Source organism: Erinaceus europaeus, chromosome 2, assembly GCF_950295315.1.
Source record: "Erinaceus europaeus chromosome 2, mEriEur2.1, whole genome shotgun sequence".
Taxonomy (NCBI): domain Eukaryota; kingdom Metazoa; phylum Chordata; class Mammalia; order Eulipotyphla; family Erinaceidae; genus Erinaceus; species Erinaceus europaeus.
The window spans coordinates 5,927,176-5,954,517 of NC_080163.1; the positions used below are offsets into that span (position 1 = coordinate 5,927,176).

At 51.5% G+C, this 27,342-nt stretch overlaps 2 protein-coding genes across 11 annotated transcripts in view; one reads left to right on the plus strand and one right to left on the minus strand.

The window, feature by feature from the left end:
* SPACA6 (sperm acrosome associated 6) overlaps nt 1–16,545 on the plus strand; it is a 231,142-nt gene extending 214,597 nt beyond the window's left edge. For 3 of the 10 annotated variants that reach the window (XM_060175536.1, XM_060175495.1, XM_060175531.1), the window contains 8 exons: nt 9,076–9,144; nt 11,124–11,147; nt 11,638–11,715; nt 11,803–11,910; nt 12,675–12,831; nt 12,920–13,130; nt 13,319–13,357; nt 16,133–16,545. In XM_060175536.1, the coding sequence (XP_060031519.1) occupies nt 9,129–9,144; nt 11,124–11,147; nt 11,638–11,715; nt 11,803–11,910; nt 12,675–12,831; nt 12,920–13,130; nt 13,319–13,357; nt 16,133–16,510 (1,011 nt within the window). In that variant the 5' untranslated portion in view covers nt 9,076–9,128 and the 3' untranslated portion in view covers nt 16,511–16,545. Of the gene's footprint in view, nt 1–6,856; nt 6,948–8,469; nt 9,145–11,123; nt 11,148–11,637; nt 11,716–11,802; nt 11,913–12,674; nt 12,832–12,919; nt 13,358–16,107 lie in introns of those variants that run through there. The other 7 variants (XM_060175504.1, XM_060175489.1, XM_060175544.1 and 4 more) reach the window with 7 other exon arrangements.
* A 55-nt stretch (nt 16,546–16,600) lies between these two features.
* On the minus strand, nt 16,601–27,052 carry HAS1 (hyaluronan synthase 1). The gene is made up of 4 exons (XM_060175484.1): nt 26,375–27,052; nt 23,634–23,859; nt 21,176–21,308; nt 16,601–17,727 (listed from the first exon to the last, which is right to left on the minus strand). Exons 1-4 carry the CDS (start codon nt 27,005–27,007, stop codon nt 17,052–17,054), a joined length of 1,668 nt encoding a protein of 555 aa, XP_060031467.1. The 5' UTR covers nt 27,008–27,052; the 3' UTR covers nt 16,601–17,051.
* Between the last annotated feature and the right edge of the window lie 290 nt (nt 27,053–27,342).

Genomic DNA, 27,342 nt, shown 5'->3' on the forward strand with positions numbered 1-27,342 from the left:
CAAGCCCATGTGCTCAGCAGAATCTCTTGGGAGCTGGTTGCAACAGTGCAGATTCCTGGACACACATGTCACTGAGCAAGGACGCAGGTTCAAGTCACTTGTCCCCATCTGCAGTGAAACAGTACTGCAGATGCCTCTCTTTCTCCCTCTCTCCCCATTATCTCTTAAATTTCTCCCTGTCTCTATGAAAAAAGAAAATTGGGGGGTAGGGTTTGTTTGTCTTGCACAACTCTGGTCTAGTGCATGTGCAATTTCTCCACTTCCTAGCCACTTGTTTATTTTTTTATTATCTTTGTTTATTGAACAGAGACAACCAGAAATCAAGAGGGAAGAGGATAATTGAAAGGGAGAGAGACAGACAGACACCTACAGCCCTGCTTTACCACTCGTAAAGCTCTCCGCCTGTAGAGGTGGGGACCAGGGACTTGAACTTGGGTCCTTGCACATTGTAACGTGTGCTCAACCGGGTCTGCTACCACACACGCCCAATTTTTAAGTTTAAACTTGTTTATTTTGCAAGAGCACTGCTCAGCTCTGGCTGATGGTTAGTACTGGGGATTGAACCTAGGACCTCTGAGCCTCTGGCATGAGACTCTTCACATCACTCTCATGCTATTTGACATGCCTTTGAGTCAAATTTTTTTTTTTTATCTTATTTCTGAGCAGGGGAAGGGTGACTAGATTCCACACCATCCCAGCGTCATTCCACTTTTGTGAGGTGCCAGGGTTCGAACCCGGGCTGTAGCGCAGCAGGTTAAGCACAGGTGGTGCAAAGCACAAGGACCCCGGTGTAAGGATCCCGGTTCGAGCATGACAAGGTCCTTGGCCTTCCCCAGTCAGCTCTCTCCAGCCCCTCTCCCCACTCCCCCCCTTTCTTTTTTTTTTTTAACTTTTCATAAAGGCAGGAAGGGAGCATGAAAGAGGCTACAGCACCAAAGATTCCTTCAATGCAGTGAGGGCCTGGCTTGAACTGGGGTCACATACATGACAAAGCAGTGCACTCTCCAAGTGTGCTATTTTACCAGCCCTTTACAAAACTAAACATTTGGGAGTCGGGCTGTAGCGCAGCGGGTTAAGCACAGGTGGCACAAAGCACAAGGACCAGTGTAAGGATCCCAGTTCGAGCCCCCGGCTCCCCACCTGTAGGGGAGTCGCTTCACAAGCGGTGAAGCTGGTCTGCAGGTGTCTGTCTGTCTCTCCCCCTCTCTGTCTTCCCCTTCTCTCTCCATTTCTCTCTGTCCTATCCAACAGCAACGACAACAATAATAACTACAATAAAACAACATGGGCAACAAAAGGAAATATTTTTTAAAAAGTTAAAAAAAAAACTAAACATTTATGAGAGAGGGGAAGAGAGAGAGAGAGATGCTAAAGCATTATTTTGGAGTGTGCAGTACCAGGCTGCCAGCGTTCTCTTTGGGAGACTTCACAGCATCTAACATCTCCACCCCTTTGACTTCGTTGGAAATTTTGCTCCGTCCCTGCCTGACTGAAGATTGAACAGTACCTTAGCCCCCTACCCCGCTTGGTGTGTGCACATTCTCCCGCCCTTGGGTTCCCTTGGATGACTCTTCCAGCATCCTGGTCTCTACCTTGTGCACCGCACTCTGCCCAGCCCCCTCCGGACCACACACCTGCCCTGTGGGTGAGATGAGGCTTCCATGGCTGCAGGCCCCTCATTCTGAACCCACATTGGCTTCTGGTCCTCTAACCAGCTTCTACCTGGAGAACATCGTGGCTGTGCTCTTAGCAGTGTCCTCAGCCCCTTTCCCTTTCTGTGAGATCTTTTTTTGCCACCAGAATCGGGCTCTGTGCCAGCATTATGAATCCACCGCTCCTAACAGTGGAAATTTTTTTTATTTTTTCTTTTACTTTGATAAGACAGAGAAATTGAGAGGGGAGGGAATGATAGGGAGGGAGAGAGAAAGACACTTGCAGACCTGCTTGCCCACTCGTGAATCTCTACCCTCCCTGGCAGGTGGGGAGCAGCAGCTCCAAGCCAGGTCCTTGCACATGGGAACCTGTATGCTCAACCAGGTGCACCACTGCTAGGCCCCCTTCTGCAGGATCTTGAATTCAGAGGAGATAGAAGTAGCATGGTGGTTATACAGAAAGTCTTTTTTTTCTTTTTTTTTTAACCAGAGCCCTGCTCAGCTCTGGTTTTCTGGTTTGTGGTGGTACTGGGGATTAAACCTGGGACTTTGGAGCCTCAGGCTTGAGAGTCTCTTTGCAGAACCATTATGCTATCTACCCCCACCCCAGAAAGTCTTTTATGCCTGAGGCACCAAAGGTCCCAGGTTCAAACCCTACCACCATTAGAAACCAGAAGTTTCTATTAGTGCTCTGGTAAAAATAAATATTAAGACCCTTAAACTGCAGAGTAGTCCACACTGACTTAAAGAAGCTCGCCATTTATTTTTCTGAGAGAAGTTTCAAGGGCCTGAGTGATCACACAGCAGTAGAGCACAAGGCTTGAGTTCCAGTGGCCCCAAGTTTGATCTCTGGCATCCCCAGTTAGTAAAACTGTAGTTCTCTGGTCAGAAAATACCTAAGGGCCAGAGAAATAGCATAGTGTCCTGCACATGACTTTCATGTCCGAGTCACTGAGCTCCCAGATTCACTCCCCATCACCATCACAAACTGAGGCTGAATTCTGCTCTGGCGCTAAATAAATCAGTCTTGAGGTAGGTGTGTGTGTGGTGTTTTTGTCTTTTTCAGCCTGACACACCTGTGCTAGTCTATTGCTCCTGGTGAACTTTTTAAAATTTCAGAGGCGGGGTGGGGGGGTGGGGGGGTGGGGGGGGAGGGAGACACTCGTGGAAATGGTACTGCTCTTGAAGATGTGTATGACCCTCCCATGTGGTCCTAGGACCTCATTTATTTTATGCCACATAGCGACAGAGAGGCAGGCAGACGAGGGGAGTGAAAGAAACCACAACCCTGAGGCGTCCTTTCGTGCAGGAGGGGCCGGGCTGGAACCTGGGTCACAGCCTGACACACCAGCACACTGTGCCTGAGAGCTGCTTAGAAACCTTAGAATGGCAGAGTGCCTACTACTGAATGAACTATCTCCTGACCGCGACATAGACTTTTTTTTTTTAATTTCTTTATTGGGGAATGAATGCTTTACATTCAACAGTAAATACAATAGTTTGCACATGCATAACATTTCCCAGTTTTCCATATACCAATACAACCCCAACTAGGTCCTCTGTCATCCTTCTTGGAACTGTATTCTCCCTACCCACCCACCCCAGAGTCTTTTACTTTGGTGCAATATGCCAATTCCATTTCAGGTTCTACTTGTGTTTTCTTAGACTTCTAAAGCTAGTAGGGAAACTCCTCTTTTTTTTTGGGGGGGGGGTGTCAAAGCTCCTTTCTACTTTGTCCTGACCATCCGAGGTAGATCTGTTATCCTCATTGTCCTAAATGACTACTGGAGCTCTAGCCATCAAACTGAAATTTCAGACAGCAGGGTGAAAGAAGACGATGGCATATCTCTCCCTTTCTCTTTCTCTCTCTCTCCCTCCCTCCCTCCCTCTCTCTCTCTCTCGCTTCCTCTGTCCCTCCCTTCCTCCTTGAGAGAACCAGAGCATCTGTCTGGCATATGCAATGCCAGGGGTCGAACTTGGGACCCAATGCTTAAGACTGTCTAGTGCTTTATCCTTTCTGCTAGCCCCCAGCTCATGATAGCACATCTCTTTGAAGGCTACTTCCTGTGACTCACACATGACACTTTCACTTATGGGTCAAGAGCTGAGACTTGAAGTGTGATGGTCACGTTTGGCCACACTGACTCTAAGGAAGGCTGAGAAGGGTTGCCTCTGAGGTAGCATTGGGGAGGGGGATGTAATCTTCTCACCTGAAATAAAGTGTCCTCTTACGGAAGATAAAAAAAGACTGGCAACTGGGGCTCCCTGTAAATTTGCTTCATTGGCATTGGCTGTTAGCAAAGTGCCAGAAAAGGGGTGGGTAAAACAACACACGTTTGTTTTGTGCTGATTCTGCAAGCTTGAAGTCCGAGGTGGAAGTGGCGTCCACCAGGCCTGTGTCTTCGGTTTTTTGGGCACCGCCCTCTCGCTGTGTCTTCACACAGCCTGCCCTCTGGGTGTGCCCGTGTCCAAGTTTCCACCTCTTCCAAGGAAGCCTGTCATCCCGGATTGAGATCCACCCCATGACCTCATCTTAATTACTTCCTTACAACTCCGACTCCAAGTTCAGTTCCATTTGGAGGACACCAGAGGCTAAGACTTGAGCGATGGAAGCGGGGAGGGTGTGATTCGTTCCAGAACACCCCACCCCGTTCTTGAAAGATGGTTCTTGTTATCAGCGTTGAGGAGAGCTGAGTGCAGTGCCAAAGATGAGACTGGGAACCTCATGTACAGTAGTCCGGTGCTCTGCCACTGCACAGCTACAGTGACTTTTAAAAACAATAATAGGGACCAGGCCGTCTGGTTATGCGCATACATTACAGTGCACAAGGATCCCGGTTCAAGCCCCTGGTTCCCACCTGCAAGGGGAAAGCTTCATGAGTGGTGAATCAGGGCTGCAGGTATCTCTCCCCTTTCAATTTCTCTGTCTCTATCCAATAATAAGTAAATTAAATATTTTAAAACACAAAAAAATGGTGATACTGTTGTAAATAATTTATTTCAATGAGAGAATAGATAGAGACAGGCCAGAGCCTTGTTCAGCTCTGGCTGATGGTGACTTTGGGAATTGAACCTGGGAGCTCGCTCGGAACCTTTTGCAGAACCATTGTGCTGTCACCCCAGTCCCAAACAATATAGTCGTTAGATACGTTTTTTCTATTATTGATGACCAATGAGACAAGCCATACATACGGCAGAGAGAAGCCAGAGTACCACTCGGGCACATGAGGTGGGAGAGTCTCCACAGCGTTGAACTTTCTCCTGGTGCCGTGACACTCCCAGGGCATGCACCCTCCCTGGTGAGTCCCTCTCTAGCCCTAAAGACTTGTTTTTATGAGTGAATGACATCAGAGCAGTGAGCATAAAGAGAAAGCCAAGGACGCTCTGACGTGCAGGGTCAGGGTTAGAACCAGGGGCCTCAGGCATGCAAGGCCTCTGCTCTACCATGCTGAGCTATTTCCCCAGTTCCCGGCCACATTTCTGATGTCCAGAGCCACCTACACCTATAAGATCCGTCCCACCATCCACTCTGCTGATCTCCACCAGAAAGAGCCACAAAGCCTGGCGGCTTGGACGGCGTTACTGATACCATGGTCAGAACTGCAGTACACATGAAGGCAGAGAACTTGAACAAGAGATTGAGCACAGATAGAGAGAGGTCGGGATGATGCAGGAGAGACGGGGTGTGTTTTATTACTTGCTCCTTTTAAGAGAGTGACTCCTCTGAAGCCCCCAAGAGGTTTTGTTTTATTTTCCCTTAAAGAGAAACCAGACATCTTATGTTACTTTCACAATATTTTATTCCATGGCCCCTGGTTCACTCCTATATATTTTTTAAATTTTTTTGCCTCCAGGGTAATCACTGGGGCTTGGTGCCAGCACTACGTATCCTCTGCTCCTGGAGGCTATTTCTCCGATTTTGTTGCCCTTGCCCTTTTTGTGGTTGTTATTGTTGTTATAGCCATTGTTGCTCTTGGATAGGATAGAACAGAGAGAAATAGAAGAGGGGAAGACAGAGAAGAGAAAAGACAGACACCTGCAGACTGGCTTCACTGCTTGTGAAGTGACTGCCCTGCAGGTGGGGAACCGGGGGCTCGAACCAGGATCCTTCCTCAGGTCCTTGTGCTTTGTGCCACGTGGGCTTTCCCCCTATACTACCTCCCAGCCCCCATATGTATTTATTTTTAACCAGAGCACTGTTAGGGCTTATTGAGCCTGGGACTTTAGAACCTCAAGCCTGAGAGTATCTTTGCATAACTACTATGCTATCTACCCTGCCGGTCTGGTTCATTCTTTTAAAAGTACTTCCCGGGGAGTCAGGTGGTAGCACAGCAGGTTAAGCTCACGTGGCACAAAGCGCAAGGACAAAGCCCCAGGCTCCCCACCTGCAGGGGAGTCTCTTCACAGGCGGTGAAACAGGTCTGCAGGTTGCTGTCTTTCTCTCCCCCTCTCTGTCTTCCCTTCCTCTCTCCATTTCTCTCTGTCCTGTCCAACAACGACAACGGTAATACAACAATAAAACAACTAGGGCAGCAAAAAGGGAATAAATAAATATTTATTTAAAAAAAAAACTTCCCAGGCCAACTGCAACACATCCAAGGGCTGGGCTTGGGCCACAGCCACCAGCTGTGGTCTCCATAAAATGCTGGATTCTGGAGTTCACGTCCCACAAACTTAACTTTATCTGAGCTTTATCTGAGATACAGGCTTCTGTCCTGGGCTCTGTGAACTGCCCTAAAGGAGGACATGGGATGGACTTCAATGACCATCACATGTGTAAACATGATTCTTTTAAAGATTTTATTTATTTATTTATTGGGTTATCACTGGGGCTTGGTGCCTGCACTACAAATCTACTGTTCCTGGAAGCCATCTTTTTTTCCCATTGTTATTTTTGTTGCTATTATTGTTGCTGCTACTGCTATTGATTGCTATTGGATAGGGCAGAGAGAAATTGAGAGAGGAGGGGAAAACAGAGGGAGAGGAAGAGAGACACCTGCAGACTATCCCCCTACTGGTGGGGAGCCAGGAGAATCTTTGAGCGAGTCCTTGCGCTATTTATTAATGACAGAGAGAGAAAGAACCATACATCACTCTGGTACATGTGCTACCAGGGATTGAACTCAAGATGTCAGGCTTTATCCACTGTGCTACCTCCTGGACCACTTTTTCAAAAAAATCTTTTTATTATTATTATTGGATAGAGACAGCCGGAAATCACGAGGGAAGGAGGTGATAGAGAGAGACAGACGCCTGCAGGACTGCTTCACCACTTGCAAAACATTCCCTCTGCAGGTGAGGACCAGGGACTCAAGCCTGGGTCCTTGAAACATTGTAATATGTGCGCTCAGCCAGGTACGCCATCACCCAGCCCCCCAAATGATTCCAGACTGGTGAAAGTTATGAATAGGGACACAGAATGGAGTCACAGAAATAGGGACTCTGTTGGGCTAGATCTGTTGGGCCAGGCCTTCAGGGTGGTGACAAAGGTATGGCCTAAAGGGACAAGGGTGATAAACAGGAGCCGGTTTCAGGTACCAGAAACTGAAGCCAGCGAGAGCAGATGCCTGCAGGCTGCTAGAGATCCAGGTTCTTGAAGGCCAGGTGGTGGCGCACTTGGTTAAGCGTTCGCGTGACAGTGTGCAAGGACCCAGGTTCAAGCCCCTGGTTGTCACCTGCAGGGGGAAAGCTTCACGAGTGGTGAAAGCAGGGCTGCGCGTGTTTTTCTGTCTCTTTCTCTACCTCCTCCTCTCTCAACTTTTCTCTGTCTCTATCCAATAATAAATAAATAAAAATATATTTTTTTAAATATCAAAGTTCTGGGAGTCGGGCTGTAGCACAGCGGGTTAAGCGCAGGAGGCGCAAAGCACAAGGACCAGCATAAGGATCCCGGTTCGAACCCCGGCTCCCCACCTGCAGGGGAGTCGCTTCACAGGCTGTAAAGCAGGTCTGCAGGTGTCTATCTTTCTCTCCTCCTCTCTGTCTTCCCCTCCTCTCTCCATTTCTCTCTGTCCTATCCAACAACGACAACAACAATAATAGCTACAACAATAAGACAACAAGGGCAACAAAAGGGAATAAATAAATAAAATTAAAAAAAAATATCAAAGTTCTTTCTTTCACATCTTAAAATTTATGTTTGAAAATTTTACGTATGCGGGATTCAGGTGGTAGCGCAGTGGGTTAAGCACAGTGGCGCAAAGCACAAGAACTGGCGTAAAGATCCTGGTTCCAGCCCCTGGCTCCCCATCTCCAGGGAGTCACTTCACAGGCGGTGGAGCAGGTCTATAGGTGTCTATCTTTCTCTCCTCCTCTCTCTCTTCCCCTCCTCTCTCCATTTCTCTCTGTCCTATCCAACAACGACATCAATAACAGCAATAATAATACAGCAGTAAAACAAGGGCAACAAAAGGGAATAAATAATAAAAAATAATAATTTTTTTAATCTGTGTATTCATTTATTTGGTAGAGACAGAGAAACTGAGGTAGAGAGAGATACCTGCAGCCCTGCTCCATCACGTAAATCTTTCCTCTGTGCAGGTGGGGAACAGCGCCTTGAACCCGGGGCCTTGGCCATGGTAACGTGCTCAATCAACCAAGTGCACCTCATTCATTGATTTTTGACCAGACTGCTCAGCTATGGCTGATGGTGGTGCTGGGGATTGAACTTGGGATCTCAGAGCCTCAGGCTTGAAAGCCATTTGCAGAACCATGATACTGTCTCCCCAGCCTTGTTTACATCTTTTTGTTTAAGATTTACTCATTAGCACCAGAAGTGCATCACTCTGGCAGATATGATGCCAGACCCAGAATCTAACACTTCATCTACTGCATGACTCTCTGGGCCCCCTAAGCCTCTTTTATATTCAGGGAAATGAAAACCTGGCAGTAGGATTGCATTATAGGAGAGGAAACTAGGCCGGACCATGGAGACCCTAGCAAGCCAGCCTGTGAAGAACTTCCCTTTTTAAAAAAAATTTCTTTATTGTGGAATTAATGTTTTACATTCGACAGTAAATACAGTAGTATGTACATACATGAACTTCCCTTTCTTTGCTAAGCTTTGGTCTTGCACGTGAGTGATTTTGTAGATCTTGGGCCAACTTCTTCATTCAGATAGAAACTCCAGGCAGTGCCTTGGTACTTCCATTGCAGTGCCAGGGCTGGGGTCTGAATGGCACACATGGCAAGGTGGGTGCCCTTCCTGGTGAGTTATTCCCCCATCCCAGGAATATGGTCTGTCCCCCTCCCTCCAGTACAGTGCGGAGCATAAAGAAAAGGCATTCTGTCAGGAAGGTGGGAGAGTGACCTCGCGGAGAGGAGTTGGGGAAGGGACTCAGACATGGCATCTTGCCCTGTCGATCTTGTCAGCTGTAGCAGAAAAGGGCTTTTCTTATACCAGCTCTCCCCCAATGCCTTCCAGGGTCCTTTGAGGTCGCCTTCCCTGATGCTGTGGAGAAAGTGCAGAAGGTTATTATGCAGCTTAAAGAAGGTATTTAGCTTTTATCCCTTCTGTGCGCGTGTACACACACACACACACACACACACACACCACACTCCCTCCTGGGACCTACACGCTTCCTTTATTATTACTATAAATGCAGCGGCATCAGGGAATGAATCCAGGGTTGAATCATGGTTTCCCTGATGTAATTTTAGCCTTTTTAAATCTAGCTATCTATCTGCTTTTTTTTTCTTTAATTAACTATCTATTTTATTGGACAGAGACAGCCTGAAATCAAGAGAGGAGAGGGAGGAAGAGAGGGAGAGAGACAAGACACCTGCAGCCCAGCTTCCACATTTGCAAAGCTCCATGCAGGTGGGGGCCAGGGACTTGAACTCTGGTCCTTGCATGTCATAACAGGTGCATTCAAGTGTGGCTCTAATCTTTCTTTTTTTTTTTTCATTTTTTTCTTTTCCCAGAGCCCGGCTCAGCTCTGGTTTATGATGGTGCAGGGGACTGAACCTGGGACCTCTGGTGCCCAGGGGCATGCAGTGTGCTGTCTCCCCAGTCCTTATATTAAAAATGATGATGATTATTACTTATCAGAGCACTGCTCAGCTCAGGTTTATGGTGGTGCTGGGGATTGAGTGTGGGACCTTTGGTGCCTCAGGGCATGAAAGTTGTATAGTCTTTCATCTTTTTTTATCTTTATTGGGGGGTTAATGTATTACATTCGACAGTAAATACAATAGTTTGTACATGCATAACATTTCTCAGTTTTCCACATAACAACAGAAACTCCACTAGGTCCTCTGTCATCCGTTTTGTACTGTTTGTACTCTCCCCCTCACCCACCCCAGAGTCTTTTACTTTGGTGCAATACGCCAACTCCAGATCAGGTTCTACTTGTGTTTTCTCTTCTAATCTTGTTTTTCCACTTCTGCCTGAGAGTGAGATCATCCCACATTCATCCTTCTGTTTCTGACTTTTTATATATATTTATTTATTTATTCCCTTTTGTTGCCCTTGTTGTTTTATTGTTGTAGTTATTATTGTTCTTGATGTCATTGTTGTTGGATAGGACAGAGAGAAATGGAGAGAGGAGAGGAAGACAGAGAGGGGGAGAGAAAGATAAGACACCTGCAGATCTGCTTCACTGCTTGTGAAGCGACTCCCCGGGAGGTGGGGAGCCAGGGGCTTGAAATGGGATCCTTACGCCTTTTGTTTTTTTTTAAACCAGTGTTCAACTCTGCCTTTTGGTGGTGCCAAGGATTGAATCCAGGACTCTGGTGCCTCAGGCATATACTAGTGATGGAACTATCTCTGACTCTCTCTCTTTTTTTTTCTTTTGGAGAGAGAAGAGAAGCACCACAGCACCACTCCACCATTCATGGAGCTGCCTCAGTGCCATCTATGGTGATCCCATATGGCGACTGGGTTCAAACCTAGGGCCTCCTGTGGCCCAAAGCATAGGCTCTACCTAACTGAGCTATCTCCCAAACCCTGATCTCTCTCTTTAGCCCAGTTCCCTGGCTCCATCTTTGAGTCCCTTCCTTGGTGGATGACCCTGGGGCCTGTTGCTGCCCCTTTCTCTCCAGCAGGGCTTCCTTTCTTAGTATCTTCTTGTCCTAGACCAACTGGGCACCCCCTTCCTGGATGCACAGGTCTGACCCTGAGCACTCCGTGAAAGGATTTCTTTGCAATTGGACCCCACTGGTAAAATCGGGCCAGTGAAACAGCTCAGCTGGACGGCACTTTGCTTTACCATGTGTGTGATCCAAGTTTGAGCCCGGCCCCACTGCACTGAAGGGTCTTTGGTGCTGTGGTCTCTTTTCACTCACTGCCAATCTCCCTGCCTAGGCCACCTCAGCCTCTTAGTGGGAGGCAGTTGGCCTGGCCTTGACCCTGCCTTGTATTCTGGGGATGGGGGAGGCCGGGAAGAAGGACTTCAAATGGGCAGCCTGCAATTTCCAGGTGGTGATGCTTCCTCTCTCTCTCTCTCTCTCTCTCTCTCTCTCTCTCCACAGCCCCACCCTGCATCCCTCCCTGCGGTAAGGACCTGGGAATAGTAGTAAGGGGGTGAGGGGTTAGGGAGGAGGGCCTAGTGGACCCCAGGGCTTGGGTTGGCGTTGGACAGGATGGATGGGTACGCCCTGGAGCCCAAGAGGGGATGGTTACTAGGAGCCTAGGAGAAGACAGGTAAAGCAGATATTGCTCCAAAGACAAATTATGGGACCCATTACAGTGCACAAGTAGCAGGCTTCAAGCCCCGGGGAAGCTTTAGGAGAGGTGAAGTCCTAAGCTGCAAGTGTCTCTCTTTTTCCTCTCTCTTCCCTTGCAATTTCGGTCTGTCTCTTTCCTAAACAAATAAATTAATTAAAAAAGACAAAAGGTGGAGGGATCCTAGAGGCCAGAGTGTAATGGAGTTTGGCCCACAGAACTGGGGGGTAGGGATTTGAAACTGAGCAAAGAGGCCAAGGATAGTGAGGTCAAGTGGATCCCAGTCTCCACGCGACCCTCCCACTGCCCCCCTCTCCCCAGGGCTCCAGGAGGCTTCTCGGCGCTTCCGCTGCCGTGGGTGCTACTCTGCTCTCTGTGACCTCCCGCTGGACTGTCCAGGTGAAGAGGCGGGGCCTGCAGGTGTGTGGGGTGGGGTCAGAAGAACTGGGCGTGGCCGGGAGCCATGATGCAAACCCCTCCTTCCAGTGCAGGATGTGACAGTGACTCGGGGTCACCAGGCTCTGTTCTCCTGCACCGTGGACTTTCCACTGCCCAAGGAAGAGATCTCCTATTCCTGGAAGTTTGCAGCAGGAGGTGTGAGTGGGGAGGCGGAGCGGTGCACAAGGTTCAGAAAAGGAAGGGTGTGTTTTGGGGGGAGGTTACTGAGTTCGAGGAAGGACTTGGGGAGCTGGCCCAGGCTTGGTGGAAAAGGAGGGTCCTGGGATTTAGAGGAGGCGTCGGGGGAGCTGGGAGACTGAGTTGTGCAGTGGAGTTTAAAGTCGGGTAGCGGGGTCAGGCAGTGGTGCATCTGGTTAAGTGTACATGTTACGCTCAAGGACCTGGGTTCAAGCCTCTGGTCCCCAGCTGCAGGGAGGGAAGCTTCGTGCACGGTAAAGCTGTGCTGTAGATGTCTCTCTGTCCTTAATCCCCTCCCTTCTCAGTTTCTCTCTGTCCTATCAAATTAAAAAAAAAAAAAAAAAAAAGCTATCAGGTAGCAAGTTTGGGTTTGAGGCCTGGGAGTGGTATATTTGGGGCCTGGGGATGCGGGTTTGTAGTGCTCCCTCCTGGGGGCAGGGTCTGCATGCTGAGGTTTGCAGTGGGCCGGGTCAGGCAGGGGCTTGCACGTGGTCCTTCCTGAGGGAGGCTTCACACAGGTCTCCTTCAGAGGGCGGGGCTTGCATCAGGTACCTCCAGGGGGCGGGGGTTTGTACCTAGCCCCTGTAGAGGGCGGGGTTTGTACCTGGACCCTCCAGGGCCGGGGCTCGCACCTGTCCCTCCAGGGGGCGGGGTTGCACCTGGACCCTCCAGGGAGCAGAGCTTGCACGTGGCGGCCACACCGTGCTTCTGCATCCCCGCAGCTTCGGACCCAGGACCAGACGTACTTCCGAGACTTACCGCGCTCGAGCGGGTACCTGGCGCGCATCCGGCCGGTGCAGCCCGAGCACCGGGGCACCTTCTCCTGCGTGATCGCTCACGACCAGAGGCTGCTGGCGCGGCTCTACTTCTTCCTGAACGGTGCTTGCTGGGCGGGCGGGGTCTGGGGTTGCAAGCCGGGGGGTGGGGTGGGGTGGGGCTCGGCCGGCTGACACCCCCACCCCCGCAGTGACCGGCCTGCCCCCGCGCAGGGAGACCAAGCTGCAGGGCGCCTTCCGGGACGTGCTGCGCTGGGCGCCGCGGGAGGCGGTGGAGATGGAGCCCTGGAGGCCCAGCCTGGGCGAGCTGCTGGCCTCGCCCGGGGCCCTGACGCCCCGAAACCTGCTCCTGATGGGCGCCCTGGGGGCCTTCGCAGCCGCCTGTGTCACCATGCTGGTATGGTGAGTCCCGGGCCCAGCGGCCAGGCTGCCCTGCCCTGCCCTGCCCTGCAGACCCAGGGGTCCCCCCAGCTTCTCTGCAGGCCCAGGGGCCCCCAGCTTCTCTGCAGGAACACAGATTTCTGCTCTCCGCCTCCCAGCCTCCCCCCCTTTTCCCCTCCCCCCCCCCACAAAACGCCTTGTTTCCCCAGGTCGTTTATTCGATGGTATTGCAGCGGCTAATGACAAAGGTATATTTCTTTCTTATCCTCTTTCCAGTCCTATAATAAAGATTCTATTTTAGCTCTGTGGACACAGTCCTCCCTGAAGGTGGTCGCTACTGAGTATTATACTGGGTACTTGGGAGTGGGTACTCAGGTGTGAGGATACGCATTATACCGCAATACCTGTGGCCGTCGCAGGGCAAGACCTTGCTCAGAGGGCTTTTGATGGAGGCTAGACGCTTCTCAGATTACCTGGGAGTCTGACATTTCCACCTCCACCAGACCCCCCCTACTGGAGTCCTGGTTGGGGTTCCTGCTATGTAAAAGGCCCCACTGTCCACTCAAGCTGCTGAATCAGGAACTCAAATCAAAGTCATGTCTAATCCGCCATCGACTTCCAGTCTGTTCCAAAGTTCTGTCTGTTCCAAAGTTCTGTCTGTGGACGCTGCCCTCCTGCCACCAACATCCCTGAAGCTGCCCTGACCTCCCTGCCACCACTTAGCCTAGTCTCCACAGGACAGCCAAAGGAGCGGTTTTGTTTGCTTGCTTCTGTGGTTCTGGGGAATGGCCTTACACAGGCCAGAACCAGGAATGTGGCAGCCTCCTTGACCCAACATCATCATCATCATCATCATTATTATTATTATTCCATACCCCTAGAGAGAAATACCAAAATACTCTGCAGCATCCGCGGAGTTCTCTTGGTACTGTCCACGCTGCTCCCATTCTTCTTCTAGCGTTTGCCCTTCTTCCGTAGCCAGTCAACAGCGTCAGGTTGAGCCTGATGTAAGGTTTCGAGACCTCCTTTGAATCTGGAGAGGTGGCAGTCGTTGACTATGTGGGTCATAGTCTGTCTGTAGCCGCAGGGGCAGTTCGGGTCGTCTCTGGCTCCCCAGCGATGGAACATAGCGGCGCTGCTCCCATGAGATGCCAGGGACTGAGCCCAAGGCCCCAGGCTGATAAGGCAAGTGTTGTATGCAAGGAACCATCTCCTGACCCCAAGAGGGAGCCTAGGAAATTGCAGGATTGGGGAAGGCATAATGGTTATGCAAAGAGACTCTCAGGCCTGAGGCTCCAGAGTCCCAGGTTCAGTCTCCCCCCCACAACCATAAGCCAGAGCTGAGCAGTGCTAAAAAGAAAACTGCAGAGTTGTGGACTGGGGAGATAGCATAATGGTTATGCAAAAAGACTTCAATGTCTGAGGCTCTGAGATCCCAGTTTTCAGTCCACCACACTACTATAAGTCAGAGCTGAGCCATACTGCTGTGGTGAAAAAGAAAAAATGCAGAGTAGCATGAAGAAAAAGTCCAATAGCTTCCCTGTTTATGAGCACGTGTTATATAATCCTTAAGAACCAAGGTTCAAGTCCACAGTCCGTACCTGCGGAGGGGTTTGGGGGAAGCTTAACAAGCAGCAAAGCAGTGCTACAGGTCTCTCCCCCTCCTCTCTCAATGTCTCTGTGTCTATGAAATAAAGCCATCTAAACAAAAAAGTGTCTTGAGTTGTGTCTCTTTCTCCCTATCTTCTCCTTCCCACTCAACTTCTCTCTGCCTCTGCCAAATAAGTAAAACCGCACGAACAAAAAAGTTCTGGAAGATTCAAGAAAGACAGTGCAGGAGCGGGTGGGAGTGAGGTCACTGCACAGCCAGAGGACATGCGGGCTGGGGTCCAAGTGGGAGAGGTGGTTGTTGACTCACTGCCAGTGGAGGAAGGTGGAATGGCTCTTATCAGCTTTATCATTAAGATGGGAAGAAAGTTAAGGGGGAGGCAAGAGAGAGTTCTGGGGGTGTGAGGAGAGTCTGAGCTAACCGCAGGAAACAGGAAAACAGCCAGGGTCAGGGACCTGGCTCAACCTGTTTGAGCACCAGCTCTCATGCTTGAGGCCAAGCACTTAACAGCTTTAGTTCCCTGGCACCATCTGTGCCAGAGATGAGCAATGCTGTGGTTTCCCCCCCATCCTTTCATAATTCATAATTCAGATTTTAAAAAGCAAAATCCAGGGAGTTGGGCGGTAGCACAGCGAGTTAAGCACAGGTGGTGCAAAAGCCCAAGGAACGGGCGTAAGGATCCCAGTTTGAGCCCCCGGCTCCCCACCTGCAGGGGAGTCGCTTCACAGGTGGTGAAGCAGGTCTACAGGTGTCTCTCTTTCCCCCTATCTTCCCTTCCTCTCTCCATTTCTCTCTGTCCTATCCAACAACGATGACATCAATAACAATAACTACAAGGGCAACAAAAGGGAATCAATAAATATTAAAATAAAAGAGCAAAATCCAGGGGGCCTGGGAAGTGGTTCAGATGTGAGGTTCAGGGTTTAGCCCCAGCACTGCTTGTGATGAGCCAGTGGTCTGGTGTCTATTACTCTCAAAACATGTACGTACATATAATATTTTAATTAAAAATATTTTAATTAAAAAGAAACCACATCTACAGTACCTAACAGTATGAGGTGCACAGCAGACACTAAATATGTGACTGAGGTGAGTGACACAGTCCTCACAGTCCTGACCTACGGTGGTAATTCTGCCATTTTCTGAAGAAGGAACGGAGGAAGGAAGGGGTCTTGTGCCAATGTACTAATCCAGACTGGGTCTTGAGTCCCCCACTCCTATTCTCAACCAGGTAACCCCCTTGCCCCATTTCTTTTCTATTCTTTCTAGATTTTAGTTTTTCCTTGACTGGGGGGTTTAATAGTTTACAGTCGACAGTAAAATACAATGGTTGGTACATGTATAACATTTCTCGGTTTTCCACCGAACACAACCCCCATCCTCACCTAGGTGGCCCTCCTCCACTGTGTTCCAGGACTTCAGATGCAACTATCAACACAAGATAAATACAGCTCCAGGTCTCAGACTTGCCAGTTCAGCACCCTCCTCACAGCACCCCCTCCTGGTGAGCGTCCCTGTTTTCTTTTTTTTTTTTATTTCTTTATTGAGGAATGAATGCTTTACATTTAAATACAATCGTTCGTACATGCATAACATTTCCCCATTTAATATAACAATACAACCCCCACTAGGTCCTCTGTCATCCTTTTTGGACCTGTATTCTCCCCACCCACCCACCCCAGTGTCTTTTACTTTGATGCGATACGCCAATTCCAATACCACAGCCCCGCTCAGCTCCGGCTTGTGGTGGTGCAGAGGACTGAACCTGGGACTCTGGAGCCTCAAGGCATGAGTCTCTCTGCATAACCATTATGCTATCAAACCCACACACACACACACACACGTTTTTTTTTCTTTTTTAAAAAAAGAGTAGGCGCTGATGAAAATTTAAAAAAATTCTTTATTATTTCCTAATCACAGCGTAAAAATGAACATCAAATAACCAGGAGGAGAAAGCAGGGTCCCAGCAATACTCGGTGCTGAGGGAGCCTCTGTCCCCACTGCCCCGCTCGCCCCAACACATCCACCATCCCGAGCAATAAATACCCCACACACACACGCACACACATACACACACACATACACACACAGACACACACATACACACACGCACACACACACACGCACACACACATACACACACACTCATACACACACATGCACACACATACACACGCACACACACACACACACGCACACACACACGGAGCCCCAGAAATCCCTGCACCCCCAGAAATCCCTGCACCCCCACTGGTCCAGGCTGAAGAATCTCGGAGGGCTGCAAGCCTTTCTGTCCACGGGGCGGGAGGCCGACGACCCGATCGGTGCGGGGCTCACACCCGCACGCGGTAGCCCCCCGCCCTGCGGCGGCAGAGCCGGCGCACCCCGACCCAGTAGCCCCCCAGCGCCAGCGCCCAGTAGGCCAGGTAGGCGCCGGCGCCCGCCGCCAGGTGCCAGGCCTCCGCCCGCCGCGCCGGGCCGCTCCAGTCCGCCCGCGCCTCCCGCGCCGCGCTGCGCGCCAGGCCCCCGAGCAGCAGCAGCGCCCAGAGCGCCAGCGGCAGCAGCGGCGCGTAGTTGGCGGCCAGGCGGCGGCGGCCCGACGTGCCCCAGCCGCTGCGGTGCATGGTGAGCAGCGCCAGGAACTTGGCGGGCAGCAGGCCGCCCATGTAGAGCGGCGCGTAGAGCGACAGCAGCAGCATGCGCGCCCGGCCCCGCAGCCAGGCCGCGAAGGCCGCCTTGGCCAGCGCCACGCCCTGCACGCACAGCAGCACCCAGAGCAGCGCCCAGGGCCGGCCGGCGTAAAAGAGCCGCAGCACCGTGGCCGCCACGAAGAAGGGGAACAGCCCCGACACCACCGCCTCGTACGTCATCCAGGCGTGGTGCCGGTGCCACCACAGCGCGTTGTACAGCCACTCGCGGAAGTAGGACTTGGACCAGCGCGTCTGCTGGCTCAGCCAGCGCAGGAAGCTCGCCGGCGTCTCCGAGTAGCAGCGCGAGCGCGCCGTGTACCTGGGGGCGGGGGCGGGGGTCAGGGGGTCAGGGGTGCGCGGGCGGGCGCGAGGGGGTGCAGGGGGATGCAGGGGGGCAGGGGTGCAAGGGGGTGCAAGGGGATGCTGGGGTGCAAAGGGATGCAGGGGGGTGCAGGGGGGTCAGGGGCGCAAGGGGGGTCAGGGAGGTCAGGAGTGCAAGGGGGTTCAGGGGCGCAAGGGAGTGCAGGGGGCAGGGGCGCAAGGGGGTGCAGGGGGCAGGGGGGCAAGGGCGCAAGGGGGTGCAGGGGGCAGGGGTTCAGGGGCGCAAGGGGGGTCAGGGAGGTCAGGAGTGCAAGGGAATGCAGGGGGGTCAGGGGCACAAGGGGGTGGATGGGGGGGTCAGGGGCGCAAGGGGGGTGCAGGGGCGCAAGGGGGGTCAGGGAGGTCAGGAGTGCAAGGGGGTGCAGGGAGTTCAGAGGTACAATGGGGTCAAGGAGTTCAGGGGGTCAGGGGTGCAGGGAGTGCCGGAGGGCCAGGGGCACAAGGGGGTGCAGGGCGTCAAGGGTGCAAGGGGGTGCAGGGGGGTTGGGGCGCTAAGGGGTCAGGGGTGCAATGGGGGTCAGGGGTGTCTCTCGGGAAGGGCTGGAGTTCAGAGGTGCAATGGGAGTCGGGGTATCTCTGGGGGGCTGGGGTGCAGAGGTGCAATAGGAATCAGGGGGTATCTCTGGGGGGCTGGGGTGCAGAGGTGCAAGGAGGGGTCAGGGAGATTCCCAGTGTCTCTCCATGTGGGGCAGGGGTACATGGGGGACCAGGGTGTGCAGGGGCTTGGAAGTGTCTCCCAGGACTGCAGAGTGTCAGATGGTTCTCTCCTGGGGGTGCAGGGGGTGTAGGGGTGTCATGGAGTCCTCTCCTTGGGTCCAGGGGGCTGTCAGTGGGGTCCTCTATCTGCTGCGGGGGAGGGGGACTGGGAGCCTCAAAATGAATACTACCTAGCTGGAAGCCTGCATTCTTTTTTTTTTCTTTTTTTCTTTTTTTAGGTATGTTCCTTCTGTGTATCCAAATTCATACTGAACAAGGAGCTTTTTCTGGGGTGCAGAAAGAGATTTACTTTGTTTGCACCTGTCTAATAGCTCACTAAGGAAAGCAAGCAGACACAGGTGCTATTTTTTTTTCTTTTAAGTATATTTTTAACTTTTTTAACAGTTATTATTGGATACAGAGAGAAATTGAGAGGGGAGGGGGAGGTAAACAGAGAGGGAAAGAGATGAGAGAGAGACACCTGGAGCCCTGCCTCACTGCTCACAAAACTTCCCCCAAGGGGCTTGAACCCAGGTCATTTCACATGGTAGCATGTACACTCAACTGGTGGCTCCACCTCCAAGCCCTCTTTCCTTTTTCTTTTCTTTTCTTTTTCTTTTAACAAAAAGTAGCCACTGCCAGATAGCCACTGCAGTAAGTTTTCTTTTAATTTTTTCTCTTATTATTTTTTCTTGCTACTGATGCTTCATGCCTGCACAATTACACCTCTCCTGACTCTCCCCCCCCCCCTCAGAGGGTGAACAGCAGAGGTAGAGAGAGAGAGAGAGAGAGAGAGAGGAGGAGGAGGAGGAGGAGGAGGAGGAGGAGGAGGAGGAGGAGGAGGAGAGACACCCAGCATTGCTTGTGAACATTCCCCATGGTCTGGTACTTCCATGTAGTGTCTGGGGATAGAACCAGGGTCCTGGAACATGGTAAAGTGTGTGTTCTACCCAGTGAGCTAATGAGTTTTTTTTTTTCCTAAAGGTTTTTAATCTATTCATTAGCAGAGAAAGGGAGGGAGAGAGAGAACAGAGCATACAATGCCAAGGATAGAACTCAGGACCTCATGCTCAACAGTCCAAAGCTGTAGACTGCTCTGCCTCCCAAGCTGTCATCCAGTTTTCATTAAAAAAAAAAAAAAAAGGTGGGGGGAGTCCGGCGGTGGCACAGCGGGTTAAGCGCATGTGGCGCAAAGCACAAGGGCCGGCGTAAGAATCCCGGTTCGAGCCCCGGCTCCCCACCTGCAGGGGAGTCACTTCACAGGCGGTGAAGCAGGTCTGCAGGTGTCTGTCTTTCTCTCCCCCTCTCTGTCTTCTCCTCCTCTCTCCATTTCTCTCTGTCCTATCCCACAAAAATGACAACAATAATAACCACAATAAAACAACAAGAGCAACAAAAGGGAATAAATAAGTATTAAATATATAATTAGAGAGAGAACCATAGTATCACTATGGTACTTCTGGTGCAGAGGACGGAGCCCAGGCCCTCGGGCATGCAAGTCCTGCACTCTGGCACTCTCTCAGCCCCTCAGCTGTGGAGCAAGTTTCCTTAGCCTCTCTGAGCTGCGGTGACCTCACAGGCCAAACGAGGGTGGTCAGCAAAGGTTCCTGCCCGACGGGGTTACCCAGATTGAATGAGTGAAACGCCCAGTGCTTAAGAACAATGCTAGGCCAGCTCGGCCAGTAGGAGCTCCCCCCACTGCTTGGCTGTGACTCCCGCTGCTGTTGTCACCGCTGATATTAGTACCGTGACTGCTGTCTTACTAATACTGTTACAGTGCTGGCTCTCGTTGGCAGGCCACAGAGTGAGGAATGAGCCAGGTCTGGTTGCTACCCAGGGGAGCTCAAGCGCTGGAATTTCTCAGGAAAGCCGTTAGTCCCTCTCTTCCTGTGGCCATGGCAGCCATCACTAGTCAACCTCCACTCCCAAGGAAACCATAAAAATCTCTTCCTCTGACTATGGCTATGACAGACATCACTGGTCAATCCTCCAGGGAGTCATAAAGGCTCCTTCCTCTATGACTATGGCAGACATCACTAGTCAGTCCCCCAGGAAGCCATAAAAACCTCTTCTTCTGACTATGGCTATGGCAGACATCACTAGTCAACCCCCACAAAGGCCTCTTCCTCTATGACTATGGTAGACATCACTAGTCAATCACCCAGGGAAAACATAGAGGCCCCTTCCTCTTCCTCTCTGACTATGGCAGACATCACTAGTCAGTCCCCCAGGGGAACCTTGGTATACACCCTCAAATCCAGTGGGCCCAGCTTTATAGAAATCACTTTCCCCCTTGAGCTTCACCTGGTCTATGTCACAGCCCTAAAGTCTCGCTGAATTACATCTCTTCTACTAGAATCAGCAGAGTCCCATCTCCAATGAATCTTCGAGGTCGAATTCCTCGTCCACTCAGCTTGCCCCACTTGATAGAATGTTTGGGGCGGGGAGAAGGGAATGGGGGGATCATGGGGACAAATGGCACCCCTGGACTTCATGATGTCTTCCATTAGCCTCTATTGCTTGAATGTCTCCCTTGGTAAAAACCACTGTCCTATGAGTTACTTTGGACTTGGAGCACACCTAGTACATGTGTGTACACACACACACACACACACACACACACACACATATCTTGCTAGGTGTCTTACTGGCTTCCACACAAACCCTCCCAGCACGTGCCCTCAGCTTACTTGGTGGCATAGCCCATGCTGAGCATGCGGTTGGTGAGGTGCCGGTCATCCCCAAAGGTGCAGTGGGTGCCCAGGAATTTCTGGTTGTACCAGGCCTCCAGGAACTGCTGCAGGAGGTTGTTCCTGTACAAACCTAGGCGGACAGGGGAGCCCTGGAGCATCAGCCTCTGCTGTCACCAACACTGTCCCCAGCTCCAACCCCAACTTACTCATCATTTTTTTCTTTCTCTCTCTCTTTTTTTTGCCTCCAGGGTTATCACTGGGGCTCATGGCCTGTACTAGGGGCTTCCACTGATCCTGGAGACCTTTTTTTTAAAAAAGATTTATTTTATCTATTTATTCCCTTTTGTTGCCCTTGTTGTTTTTTATTGTTGTTGTTATTGATGTCATTGTTGGATAGGACAGAGAGAAATGGAGAGAGGAGGGGAAGACAGAGAGGAGGAGAAAAAGACAGACACCTGCAGACCTGCTTCACCGCCTGTGAAGTGACTCCTCTGCAGGTGGGGAGCTGGGGGCTCGAACCGGGATCCTTATGCCAGTCCATTAACGCTTTGCGCCATGTGCGCTTAACCTGCTGCGTTACCACCTGACTCCAGAGGCCATTTCTTTCTGTTTTATTGGAATGGACAGAGAGAAATTGAGAGAGAGGGGGGAGATAGAGAGAGAGATAAAGAGAGACACCTGCAGACCTGCTTCACCCTGAAGTGACTTCCCCCTTCCACAGGTGGAGAGTTGTGGGATCAAACCCCAAACCCTTGTGCTCTAAACTATGTGCCTATGTGCACTTCACCTGGTGCACTGCCACATGACCCCCCTCATCAGTTTTTTTAAGTGAATCTTAATATTTTATTTGTTTTCTTTTTGTACCAGAGCACTGCTCAGCTATGGCTTATGGTGGGCAGGGGAACCTAACCTGGGATTTCAAAGCCTCAAACACGAGAGTCTCTGCAGAACCTTTATGCTATCTCCCCTGCCCCCTTACCCATCTCTATCTCATCCTCATCCCTGCCTTCAAGAGCAATTCCAGTGCAACCTCAAACCCACCCTCAACCCCACTCCAAACCTGCCCCAACCCCATCCCTAACTCACACTCACTTTGACAGCAAAGCTACCCCAACCTCATCCTCAACCCCAAATCCATCCTCAGTCCTATCCCTAACCTAGCTCCACACAAAACCCCGTCTCCCACAGCCTGGGAAGTGGTACAGTGGATAAAGCCTTGGGCTCTCAAATAGGAGACCCTGAGTTTGAACCTGCATATAATGTCCTAGGGCGATGCTTTTGTTCTCTCTACCTCTCTCATTAGTTAATATCTGAACACCTTTCTTTTTTCGTTACCAGAATGTTCACTGGGGCTCAGTGGCTGGTGGATATTTTTCTCCTCTCCTCTAGAGGCTAGATAGAGGGTGAGATACAGGGAGAAACGGAGAGGCAGAGAGAGGAGACAGCGGAGCACTGCTCCACACTCATGAAGCCCACCACCTGCATGCGATTCCCTAGAGTGAATGGCTCAGGGCTCACACCCAGGTCCCTGTGCACGGTGTAGCCCAAGTTCTACTGGGTGAGCTACCTGCTGGTCCCCTATAATAACACCTGTTTTTAAAAATCCCATTTCTGGGATGGGGCAGTTGTACACTGGGTAGAGAGTATATGTTGCCACGCGTGAGGACCCAGGTTCAGGCTCTCAGTCCCCACCTGCAAGGGGGAAGCTTCCCAAGTGGTGGAGCAGTGCTGCAGGTGTCACCCTCCCTGCCCTCCACCATCAAGGAGAAAAACTGGCTGCCAGAGCCGTGGAGTCAGCCTGTATGCACAGAGCCCCAGCAATGACCCCCGGTGGCAAAAAATAAGTAAACAGATAAATAAATCCACCTCCAACCCCAACGTACCTCCTCCAAACTCTCAACCAACTCTTTCTTTAATTTCATTCCCAAGAACCAAATCGATGGCCAACTCCAACGTCCACTCTTAACATCCCTATTCCCAATTCCTGCCCCAGCCTCATCTGTGTCCCCCATCTCCAGCACATCCCCCAGCCATCCTCGTCTCCTTATTCCCCTCCAGCCTGTTGGTCTGCTTCTAAATTCTCCTTCTAAGACCCCTTCTGTTTCATTTGTTTAATCCCCCCTGTTTAACACTGTATTCTATTTACATAACCACTGTTAACTAAGCACCGCCCTGCCCCCAGGGCATTGGTTTAATCCTCACTGTTTTGCAAGCTTTTTCCTTCTCCCCACCCCCTATCCTACATACATCCTCTTTGGACCTGACACTTCCACCTCAGGATATATAAGGACAGGATTGTGATTAGAGATAGCTTAGATTGGGCTGCCTTCCACATGAATAAAGACTGAACTGCGTACCACTCAGTCATGAGTCCCTGGTCGTCTCTCTCTCCAGCCCAGGAAGCTAGCCCGGCACCAGCCCATCCTGGGGCCTTCCCAACCCCACCCCTGCTCACCTAGGGGGCCGCTGATGCAGGACACACAGTTGAAGTAGCTCTGACAGGCGCGTTCCACATTGAAGGCCACCCAGTACCGCAGGCTGCTCAGGAAGCTGACCCAGGAGTCCAGAGGGTTGAGGATCCTCACATCCCCCCCAACAGCCCCGACCCGGGGGTCCTCATCCAGCACCCGCACGAGCTCCAGCAGGGCCATGGGGTCCAGCCTCGTGTCTGAGTCACAGACCTGTGAAGTGGTAGGGGACAGGGTCAGACCTGCTCCCTGCTCAGCTCTGGTGCTTGGGGTTAAAGTACCGAAGGGTGGGGAGCAGCGGGAATGCTCTAGTCAGTCCGCACACGCACTTGTACAACAACAACAACACTACTACGTGTATTTTGACTTCAGGCTGCTAAATTTGTGACAGTTTACTATGCAGTGACAGAATACTCGTACCGCACACTCGTGAGTGTCTACACAGAAGACTGAAGAAACGAATGAGCTTCTGCACTAGTAAGTGCACAATGCAGGAAAGCTGCCACAAGTGCATCTCAACACTGAAAAGAAGGCAGAAAGGAAGGGACAGAATGAATGAATGAATGAATGAATGAGTGAATGAACCATCTCCACATTGGGTGGCTAAGTGAATCCATAAACGGGTGAGTGAAAGAAGTTCTGCACTGGGTGGATAAAGAAAGGAACATCTACACCGAATAGCTGAAGCAAGGAATGAATGGCCTCTATACTGGGCAGATAACTGAGTAAGCGGTGAGGAGACCCTGGGACAGCCATGTGGACTGTACATCTCCACTTGAACTGAAGGCATGACTTCCATCTTGGTGAAAGGAGGAATGAGAGAAAGGCAGACTCTCCACATAAGATGGATGAGTGACTTCCCCATCCGGGATGAAGAAATGGACAGCTTCTATCCCGGATGAATAAAAAGATGTGTGAATGAATGAGAGAAGGGCAGGCTCTCCGCACAAGATGAAGGGATGACTGCCATATTGGATAGACAGTTAAATGGACATATGAATGAATGAGAGAAGGGCACGGTTTCCGGACAAAAGGAAGTATGACTTTCACTCTGGATGAAAGGATAAATGGATGCGTGTATGAATTAATGAATGAGTGAGTGAGTGAGTGAGTGAAAAACATAGTCTCTACATTAGATGAATAAATGACCTTCACTTTGGGTGTAGTAGATAAACAGACCCAAGAATGAAGGAGAAGGATAAAGAATGGTGGACATATATTCAACAGAATACCACTCTGCGATTAAAAAAGATGATATGGTGTCCTTGAGGAGAGGACAAAATGGATGGGACTGGAGGTGATTATGCCTAGTGAAGTAAGTAAGGAGGTGAAGACAGCTGCTGGATGGTTTTGTTCACATCTGGAATATAGAGAGGTGAAACACATAGTCTTACAAAAAAAAAAAAGCCTAACTACAAACTGTTTCTAAGACTTTGTGAGATGAGAACTGTGGTGATTGCTGGAAGGGGGCGATTGAACTTTGATGGTGAGTGCATTGTGGAACTTTGCAATCTTCTTACTTTTATTTTTTTTATTAGTGCCACCAGGGTTATCACTGGGCCTTGGTGCCAACACTATGACTCCACAGCTCCAGGAAACCGTTTTTTTTTTTTTTTTTCATCTTATTTTATTTGATAGGACAGAAGAAAAGATAGAGAGAGGGAGAGAGACAGACATCTGCAGATCAGCACCCCGCCCCCTGCAGGTGGGGAAGGAGAGAAGATAAGGGTTGAGGTCCTGGTGCATGAATGGTGAAAAAAAGACTTAGGATGAAAGTGTCTTTCAGATACTTATTCCAGGGAGATGAGAAAGTGTACTCAAACCTCACCAATTGTATTGTAAACTGTTAACCACCACCCCTGTAGTTTCTGTTTGTTTGTTTTGTCTCTTAAGGGAGAGCACAGAGTCTCTGCATGAATGCCTGACTGAAAATGAACGAGAAAAGGACAGGGTCTCGAAGCTAGATGAATAAATGACCTTCACAGGGGGGGTTTAGAAATGGGTGCAGAAATCCAAGAATGAAGGAGAGGGTGGAAGATCCGGATGGATGGATGGATGGATGGATGGATGGATGGATGGATGGATAGGTGGGTGAGTGGGTAGAAGGATGAATGGATGGATGTTGGTTGGGCAGATGGATGGATGGATTGGTGGAAGGGTGGATGGATGGATAGGTGGGTGAGTGGGTAGAAGGATGAATGGATGGATGTTGGTTGGGCGGATGGATGGATGGATGGATGGATGGATAGGTGGGTAAGTGGGTAGATGGATGAATGGATGGATGGATGTGGTTGGGTGGATGGATGGATGGATACATGCATGGATGGATGAGTGGATATTAGTTTGGATGGATCGATGGATGAATAGCTGGGTGGACAGATGGGTGGATGGATGTATATTGCTTAGTTGGTTAGATGATAGGTGGATGGATGTTGGCTGGCTGGCTGGGTGGATAGGTGAGTGGGTGGGTGTAAAGATGGATGGATGGATGGATGGATGGGTGGATGGATGGATGGGTGGATGGATGGATATTGGTCCACTGGGTGGGTGAATCGATGGATATTGGTTGGATGGGTGGATGGATAAGTGGGTGGATGGAGAGAAGCACAGATGGGCGGGTGGCTGCATGAATGGGCGATGGTTGGGCAGGTGGATGGACAGAGAGATGGACAGTCAGGCAGGTGGGCAGAGAAAGCAGGGCGCCCCACGCCGCCTGGGGGCCACTGACCTGCACGTAGTCCACCGAGTCTCCGAGCGCCCTGAAGGCGGTGTACATGACCTCGCGCTTGCCGCCCCAGCGCTGCGCCACGCACACGCAGCGGTGCGCCCGCACCAGCGCCTCCACCGCCAGGCGCCCCGGGTCCTCCGCCTCCACCTCCCGGTAGGCGCCCTCGGCCGCGCCCGCCGCGGGCTCCCAGGGCTGGTGGTAGTTGCCGTCCCACACGTAGGTGGCGGGGTCCTCGTCGGCGAAGACCTCCCGGAACATGTGCAGCATGTACAGGTCCTCTGCGCGGTTGCCGTCCACCACCATGAGCACGCGGAGGCGCGCGCGAGGGTAGTGTAGGGCGCGGGCGGCCGCCAGGCACTGGCGCAGGTAGGCGGGATCCTCCTGGAAGGCCGAGATGGTGAGCGCCACGCTGCGCACCGCCCCGCCCGGCCCCGCGCCCCGGGACGTCCGCGCCGCCGCCGCCGCCACGCGCCGGTGCTCCAGGTAGGCGAAGAGGCTCTGCGCCACCAGGTGCGCCGCCAGGAAGACGCCGTACAGCCCGAAGGCCAGCAGCCCGTGGCGGTCCGAGGCCAGCGGCACGCCCGCCGCGTAGGCCCAGGTCATGAGCGCCAAGATGAGCAGGGCGAAGGCCATGGTCAGCGCCCGGCGGGCCAGCCCCGAGCAGCCGCGCCTGGCTGCGTCCTGCGGGGAGAGGAGGAGCGGTTGGGCTGCGGGAGGGGGGCCACCGTGCACCGACTCACACGTGGCACCCCCACTCTGGAATAGAAAAAGCCGCCCCCCCCCCTCCAGGGAGTGGGGGCAGGCCGTGGCGCACCTGGTTGAGCGCACGTGTTACAGTGTGCAAGGACCCGGGTTCAAGCGCCGGGTCCCTACCTGCAGGGGGAAAGCTTCACAAGTGGTGAAGCAGGGCTGCAGGTGTCTCTCTGACTGTCTCCCTCTCTCCCTCTCCCTCCCCTCTCAATTTCTGT

Bases quoted from the DNA above. Each gene is read 5' to 3' on its own strand.
- HAS1 (XM_060175484.1), bottom strand. From the start codon at position 27,007: ATGGCCTTCGCCCTGCTCATCTTGGCGCTCATGACCTGGGCCTACGCG. The intron at 23,860-26,374 runs GTCAGTGGCCCC...ACCACTTCACAG, and splicing joins ACTCGGTGGACTACGTGCAG to GTCTGTGACTCAGACACGAG. The intron at 17,728-21,175 runs GTAAGCTGAGGG...CCCCGCCCCCAG, and splicing joins AGCATGGGCTATGCCACCAA to GTACACGGCGCGCTCGCGCT.